The sequence below is a fragment of the Sturnira hondurensis genome, unplaced genomic scaffold, assembly GCF_014824575.4.
Source record: "Sturnira hondurensis isolate 20B ecotype Veracruz unplaced genomic scaffold, ASM1482457v3 Scaffold0001221, whole genome shotgun sequence".
NCBI lineage: Eukaryota > Metazoa > Chordata > Mammalia > Chiroptera > Phyllostomidae > Sturnira > Sturnira hondurensis.
Window position 1 is genome coordinate 5,147,405 of NW_028073852.1, and position 8,625 is coordinate 5,156,029.

The window sequence follows — 8,625 nt, forward strand, 5'->3', positions numbered from 1 at the left end:
CATGGACATGAACTAAAGGGGGGAATGTGGATAGGAAGGGGTGTGCAGGGTGAAGGGGAGTGAAGGGGGAAATGGGACAATTGTAATAGCATAATCAACAAACTATATTAAAAATAGAAAAAACAAAAATAAACAAACAAACAAACAAAAAAGAAAATAAGGAAACCATAGAGAGCTGGTTCTTTGAGAAGAGCAATAAAATTAATCAATTTCCAGTCAAGATAAGCAAGAAAAGATAGAAGACACAAATTACTAACATCAGAAATGAAGGGCTATCACTACCGACCCCACAGACAATAAAAGGATGATAAAGGAATATTATTAACAAATCTATACCCACAAATTTGATGACTTAGAGGAAAAATGAACCAATTTATTGAAAGACACCATCTACCAAAATTCATTCAAGGAGAAGCCAACAATCTGAATATGCTTATATGTCTTAAAGAAATTTAATTAGCAATTAGTTGACCTTTCAAAAGAGAAAGCACCAGACCTAGATGGTTATACTTGTTAGTGCTACCAAACATTTAAATAACAAATGACACCTTGTTTTCAGTATTTATTCTAGAAGATAGAAAAAAGAGGACATTCCTTAATTTATTCTGAGTCCTGCATTACCTGAATACCAAAACCATACGAAGACATTACAACAAAAGTAAAGGTCGACTGAAAACCACAGAACTACCTTATGAACACAGATGCAAAAATCCTCAAGAAAAGATTAGCAGATAAAACCCAGTGACGTATAAAGATAATTATACAAAACAATTTGAAATCAATTGAAAATCAATGTATATAGTGATTCATCACATCAACAGCCTTAAGAAGAGAAAGATCTTATGTCAATATGATGATATCAATAGAAAGCTTTTGACAAAACCCAATCCCCATTTATGATAAAAATCTTTCAGCAGACGAGAAAGAGAGGGTACTTCCTCGACTCCGTAAAGACCTACATCTCCAAAAGACATACACCTCCCATAGTACTTAACTGCGAGAAAAGATGCTTTTCCTCCTAAAATAGGGAATGAGGCAAGGATGTTCCCTTTCACACCTTATTGCAGGTTTTAGCACTAAGACAAGACAAGGGAATAGAAGGTAGACAGATTGGGAAAAAAAGAAGTAAAACTGCCTTTGTTTGTAGAGGACGTAATTATCCATGCAGAAAAAAGAATCAACTGAAATACACCCCCCAACAAACAAACAAACAAAACCCTCCTGTAACTGACATGTACCTATAGAAAGGTCTCAGGATGTAAAGTTAATACATAAAATTCAATTACTTTTCTACATACCAACAGTGCACAGTTGCAATTTGAAATTAGTAACGCAATACCACCTGTAGTAGCACCAAATATTAAGCACTGAGCAATAAATTGAAGAGAAAATGCACAATACCAGTATGAGGAAAACTATAGAACTGGTGAAAGATGAAAGACAATCTAAGTAAGTGGAGAGATATTCTGTTGAGAAATAAGAAGAGTCAATATCGTCAGCATGTCAGTTCTTTCTAATGCAACCTAGAAATTCAACACAACCCCAATAGAAACCTCACCAAGCTATCTGGTGCGTACTAACAAACCAATTCTGAGATTTATATGGAAAGGCAGTGACCCAGAATAGCTATCATAATGTGAAGAAGAAAAAGTCACTGGGGCTGACAGCACCCAACTTCAATATTTAATGTAAAGTGCCACCCCTCAGCCCTGGCTAGCATGGCTCCAATGGTTGGTACCTCGTCCCACAAGCTGAAAGGTGACATGTTTGATTCCAGTCGGGACACATGCCCAAGTTGTGGTTTTGGTCCCTGGTTGGGCCAACTGATTGATATTTCTCTCCCTCTTTCTCTCTCTCCTTTACCCTCTCTTTAAAATCAGTAAGTGTGTCTGCAGGTGAGAAGTAAAAACAAGCAAACAAACAAACACTAATCCAAACAATGTGGCATCGGTAAAAAAACGAACAAAGATCAGGAAAAGAGAATAGAGATCCCAGAAATAGACCTGCACAAATCTAGTTAACTGGTCTTTGAAAAAAGAAGCAAAGGAAATTTAATAAAGAATAACCTTTTCCACAAATGGTTCTGGAACCACTAGAAAAATACGTGCAAAAAATAGAAAGAATCTAGACACTGACTTTACATCTTTCACAAAAATTAACTCAAAGGGAATCACAGACCTAAATGTAACATCATAACTACAAAATCTCTAGAAAATAACAAAAAGCAAAATGTGGGTGATTGTGAGTTTGGCAATGACTTCATAGACACAACACCAAAAGCGTAGCCCATGAAAGAAATAATTGATAGGTCGGATTTCATTAAAATGAAAACCTTGTACTCTGAGAGACACTATTCAGAGAACGAGAAGACAAGTCATAGACTGGGGGAAAATCTTTGGAAAACATATATCTGTTAAAGGACTTATGTCCAAGACACACAAAGAACTCTTTAAAGTCAAGAATAAGAAAACAAACAACGCAATTAAAAAACTGGTGGTTAATCTCACCAAAGACACCTCACCAAAGGAGATGCGTAGATGGAAAACAAGCATATAAAAAGACGCTCAACATCATACGTCATCAGGGGATTGCAAATTAAAGTCAACGAGACATCACGACACACATATTAGAATGGCTAAAATCCCAAAACCTGACACTAACAAATGCTGGTAAGCATGCAGAACAACGGGACCTCTCGTTCACTGCCGATGGGGATGCAGCACGACACCGTCACTTTGGAAGACGATCTGGCAGCTTGTTACGAAGAGCTAAAAGCATAGCCCTCAGCTGCCACACTCCTTGCCTCACACCCAGCAATCCCACTCCTAGACACTTACCCAAAAGAGTCAGAAACTTCCGCCCACACAAAAGCGCAGACAGGTGCATAGCAGCTGTGTTCATCATTGCCCCAAACTGGAGGCAACCCAAATTTCCCCAACAGGCGAGTGAACGACCAACCCGTGGCACATACACACAGTGAAATATTCTTCAGCAATGAGAAGAACGAGCTATCAAACCGTGAAAAGACGGGGAGGAAACCNTTATGAACACAGATGCAAAAATCCTCAAGAAAAGATTAGCAGATAAAACCCAGTGACGTATAAAGATAATTATACAAAACAATTTGAAATCAATTGAAAATCAATGTATATAGTGATTCATCACATCAACAGCCTTAAGAAGAGAAAGATCTTATGTCAATATGATGATATCAATAGAAAGCTATTGACAAAACCCAATCCCCATTTATGATAAAAATCTTTCAGCAGACGAGAAAGAGAGGGTACTTCCTCAACTCCGTAAAGACCTACATCTCCAAAAGACATACACCTCCATCGTACTTAACTGCATCAAACCGTGAAAAGACGGGGAGGAAACCTAAGCGCCCGTGTCTTAATGAAAGGAGCCAGTCTGAAAATGCTCCGTGCTATGTGATTCCACATTGTGAGGCAAACCTACTCAGGCAAGTGAAAAGACTGATAATAGTAACTCAAGAATTGGTGGGGAGAGGAATAAGGAGGAACAGGGGGAACGCGGGGCATTTTTAGGGCAGTAAAATGTCTCGACAATGTTGTCACGGTAGGTTCGTGATGGGAGGAGACGAGGCTAGTGGATTGCAAACCTGGGTTCTTCCTTTTGCACCCCGCCTAGCCCTCACTACGTATGAGTGAAGGGGATCAGGAGATCTTTCTCAAGCACACCTGTTCTGCATGAACCTGCATGAAATATTGGGCTTCTCCATATGATCTCACTCTGAAAGAAACTGCAGTGTTTGAATGAAATATTCGGAAACTGCCACCCTTGAAGGAAGGCAGGTGCTGCCCAGTGCCTGAGGTTCCAGGGCACTGAGACTTGGAGATTCCTGATCCCACCACTCTGCCGAGGTTCCGTCAAGCTCCCTGAGTGGGTTTCCGAGGAGCCTGACTAGCCTGGGATGTCGGGGACCTGAGTCTGGCGGAGCATACAGGCCAAGCTTAGGGCCCCAGCCCAAACCTCCTGGGCCCTGGGAAGGGTCAAACCCTCGATTCTCTGTTCCACTATGACATCAGTTTCCATTCTCCCTTTCCAACAGATTCTTTTCCGTTTCGAAGAAATGGCAGCCCTTAATAGCCTAGAGAGAACACTTTCTACACCCCGCGGGGCACAACCACATCCCCTTTCTGCTCCCTCTCGGCTCCACGGAGGCTGAGCCAACAATAGAAACCCCACAGCTTCCTTATGTCAGCGTTTGGAAATCCTCCCCAGGGGCTGGTGCCCACTCAGCACATTTAAAGTGTTACTTCATCCTTCCTCGAGGATGACGCTGCCCAGGCGCTCCGGGCCTTATAAAAGGCACACAGCATGGCCAGAGTGGACACGGGAGCAGAGGGGTTCGAGCCGATCCAGAAACCTCCAGCTCCACGCCCAAGCGCACATCTGCACCCTCCGGCATGAAGGTCTCCGCAGCCCTGCTGTGCCTGCTGCTCACAGCAGCCGCGCTCAGCATCCTGGTGCTCGCTCAGCCAGGTAAGGCCCTCCTCTTCCTCGGGCTCACCGTTCATTGTAACTGCTGCGGGTACCAACACCCCAGCATGAGTCGCGCCATGCTTGCTCCGCGGCCTGAGATGGAGGAAGGAAAACCAGGAGGGGAAGGGAGCGGAGCCATCATGTCCCGGCTAGTTGCAGGCAGAGCCGGAAAGGGACGTCCAGGCTTCTGAGGCCAGTCCCTATGACCTTTCCTGATACCAGCTTTGGGACACTAAATGCAGCCACTAGTTCAATGGCCTTGCCACTGTTTGGGGATGTGGCACCGAAAAAAGGGACTATTTCTTGTTGTGGACAGGAAGGGCATTTCAGGAAGTGGTGGAAGGAAGAAAAAACTGTTTGAGGTTTCGAGTTTAGGGTTATGGTCAGTGGGGCTATGGAGCAGAGGCTGTGTCCAGAGGCATCACAGAGGGTGACACGGGTTGGGTCCAATGCCAAAGGGACAAAAAGCTGGGAAGCCAGGTCTCAGAACTTATCTTTCCAAGGTCAGAGGCATTGGGTCAGTAGCCCCTTGTAATAACACCGCAGGGTTAACCCTGTTACTCAAGATCTTCCCCTTCCCAGTGAGAGGTCCCTCAGTCCAAGCCAGGAAACTGACTCACGGGTAACATTCTATTCTATCCGTGGCAGCTAGACTAAGGCAGTGAACTTGGGAGCGATGGGTCCTAGTTAGAACTCACATGTCTGCTTTGCCGTCCCCCTCTTCTCCTCCTGCCCTTACAAATGCTTGCTCACGACACAGCCTAACTGTCTCGTTCTTTGCAAAATGCTTTTCAGATTCCGTTTCCAGCCCAGTCACCTGCTGCTTTAGTACGCACAGTAAGAAGATCCGCCTCCAGAATCTGAAGAATTACACAAGAGTCACCAACATCCAGTGTCCCCAGGAAGCTGTGATGTGAGTGAACCAGGCCCTGACACCCTGAGCCAAGAGTTCTATCTGAGCTGTGGACAAGGGAGAGAGGTCAAGGTCATGTCCAAATGGGTCAGATAAACACACCATCTCATAATCAAAAGGGTCCTTTACGCTGTAGAGAAACTGAGCGCACGAGGAGGAATCCACACTCAGGCCAGGCTGCCCAGCTAGGAGTGTGCTCAGATCCCCCAAGTTTCTTCAGGCAGGAGCCTGGAGGGCTCCCCCAGGGACAGCAAAAGCAAGATTCCTTTAGGACTTCTTCTCCCGTGATTCCCCTTCCTCTTCTTCCCATCGGGGTCCTTCACCCAGGGAGCAAGGGCTGATCGGGTTTGGGAGCCAATGGGTCACACTCCCAGGCAAAATCCTCAAACTGCTCCATCTAATTGTGCCCACAGCTTCCTGAGCAAAAAAGGCAAGGAAATCTGTGCTGACCCCAAGGACCAGTGGGTCCAGGACTCCGTCAAGTACCTGGACAGGAAGGCCCAAACTCCGAAGCCGTGAACCCCCACACCTGCGTGGAGAGACCACCAGCGCCTGAGGACAATCTTATTTATTTCCCTCAACCTCCCCCAGTGAAGAGTGCTATTATTCTGTTAGAATGTACAAAAGTAGTACTTTGATGAATAATTTAAAGCACAACCTTTCTTAAATAATATTTAATTATATTTAAGTTATTGACGCCTTGACTTTATCTGCCATAAACCCTGCCACACGCATAGTCTGGTGATGCATTTTCTGTTCTGTGAGCCCCGCGGGGTTCACGATGACGCACCTGTCCACCTGTCCGTCTTACCTGCCTTTAGGATTGTGGAGTCCTCCACGGACCGTCAGAGTGAGACCCCTTGTATTTTTTAAGAAATCCAGGGCTTTTGTAAATGGGTGTCGTGCCATGTTGATGAAATTAATGTTATTAGAAAACTATGGAATTTTCCAATAAAAGTATGTATAATTTTAAACGACTTGGACTCCTTTGTCATGGGGTAACATCTAGTTGGGAAGGAGACCGTGGCAGCAGCCGGTGTCGATTTGGGGGAGGGGCCAGCCTCTAGGACGTCTTTTGGACTCCACTGAGGGGCCGGGAGGACTCAGCACGAGCAGGTCAAACGGCCTCAGCCCCGGACTCCAGTCCCGTATCTTTTCTCACTGCCCCTAACTTTGCCGGCCTCTCTCTTGATCTCCGGCAACAGTCTTCAAACTTTTCTGCGTCACCCCAGGTTTCCGCCATTAATTAATTCTCTCCAACCCAGGGCGACCCTCCAGAATGGAAGTGTAATCTAGGAGCAAAGCGGATGTTGACCACCTAGAGCTGTACCTACAGGCTTTCCACTGAAGATGGGTCTTCAACAGGGCCGGCCTTGAGGGGTGGCCTGTGGTGGGAACTGGAGGGGGTTCTTCGGACCTGGTACGGGAAGGAGAGGAGGGGTGTGAACCGGGGGAAAGAATCCCATCAGGCTGAGCTCTGTGTAGACAGAGGGGCTTGGAGCTTTACACATGCGGGTTGGGGCTCTGGAGTTTCAGGTGGGAAGTCAGTGGGCAAGAGGGAACACAAGAAGTTCGGAAGTGGGAGGGCAGGGTCACATTCAGAGGCTGGCATCGGGAAGAACAGCCTGGGGTCTGAGAGGAGGGGGCGGGGAGAGAAGGAAGGCTCAGGAGTGGGTGGGGCAGATGGGACAGGAACCCGGCTGCAGCAGGAGGGTGGTGGGGGTGGGGGAAGTTGGGAAGAATGGGCCAGAGTGATCTGCCAACTGTTGTAGAAGGAGAATAACTGCCCTGAGACGCAGACCCCTCTTTCATAACCTTGCAAAGCAGCTGTGCATTTAGAGGGATGGCACCCTGGAGACACAGAACAGATGTATCTCCATCTCTCCACTCCTCACCCCAAACCCGAGGACTCGCAAACCTCCGTTTGAAGGCGTGGGACTGCCTTTGCTTTAACAGCCTCTTAGGATCCAAATTCCCTGGTTCTTTGCAAGCCCAGCTGGCTCCTTTTCCAGACCAGAGGCCCACCATACTGAGGCACGGAGGCCAGGCCCCTCGCCGAGGGAGAGAGGGTCACTGCCTTGCTGGCCCCGCCCCTCAGGGCCTGGCTGGGGGGGGGGATGCAGGGGGGATGGTCTGGAGATGCCACAACTCCAGCGCACCTGGAAGCAGGGCCAGGCTGGAGACTTGGCTCCTGACCCCAGAGCTGACCCTGACCCTCTGTGTCACTTAGGGCAAGTCAGGTTCTCCCCTGGTCTTAACATCCCCCACACAAAACCAGAATGGGAACTGCACCACAGGCAAGGAGTGAGGAGGTCCGGCAGATGACCTCCAGCTCGCAGAGCCACAGCTTTCAGAAACTTGGCATTGTCTGTTGGCCTGGGTAGGGTGGGGACATAAAGTGCGTAGAATTGAACCATCAAGCCAGGGGGAGCCCCGCCTACTGGCAACCGCCTGTAAGTCGGCAATGTCACCAGAACGGAGATAGGCTTTGTTTTCTTTGCTTTTGTAGCTCAAGAAATACCATGGTATACGGGAGGCTGCACGTACTAACCCTGTTCTTCCATGGCCTCTAGGCCAAGTTAGCTACGGAGACCTGGGCCCCGGGGTTCGTGAAGTCCCCGGGCCACCAGCCCCAAAGTCCAAAGGCAGGAAGGCTCCCCCTACACCGACAGCAGACTGCCATGTGGGACACAGCCCAGGTACGCCCCCTAAGGGCTGCCTGGCCGGCTGTGCTCTGGGGTTACGCTGTTATATTTCAAATCCAAGTGACCTTAGTGACATTAAACGTGCTGTCGCAAGTCACACAGCATCTTTCTTACTCAGCTATTGATGTTCCATGGGCCCTAATGTGAATATCTGTGTTTCGAAAATCCACATCCTAAGGTTAACTGGTATGCATCCGAGAACTCCAGATCAGTCCCTGTCAACACGGGGACAACGGACTGGGGAGTTCGCTTGGGTTGACAGGCGTCCTCTTGGGCTCACTTCTGGAGTCACCCTCTACAGAGGCTGACAGTTGGCTGCAGGCGGTGTGACTCACGCCACACCCTCAATATCCGTTCTCGGAGTCCCCTCAGTTCTTGCTTTCGGCCCAGGCCCCTCCCCGGGTGCCACCCCAGGTCAGGACGAGGCTCAGCCTGTACATTTGCTGAGGGGCAGAGGTGTGGGGGAGGGAACGCTCCGATCCTACTAACGCCTCTCAGAGG

The 8,625-nt window shown here is 47.7% G+C and overlaps 1 protein-coding gene across 1 annotated transcript; it reads left to right on the forward strand.

Moving 5' to 3' along the window:
- Positions 1 to 4,361: 4,361 nt before the first annotated feature.
- LOC119001217 (C-C motif chemokine 8-like) lies at positions 4,362 to 6,290 on the forward strand. Its single transcript, XM_037066491.1, has 3 exons — positions 4,362 to 4,506; positions 5,302 to 5,419; positions 5,833 to 6,290. The coding sequence occupies exons 1-3, from the start codon at positions 4,431 to 4,433 to the stop codon at positions 5,936 to 5,938; spliced, it is 300 nt and encodes a 99-aa protein (XP_036922386.1). The 5' UTR covers positions 4,362 to 4,430; the 3' UTR covers positions 5,939 to 6,290.
- The last annotated feature ends 2,335 nt before the right edge of the window (positions 6,291 to 8,625 follow it).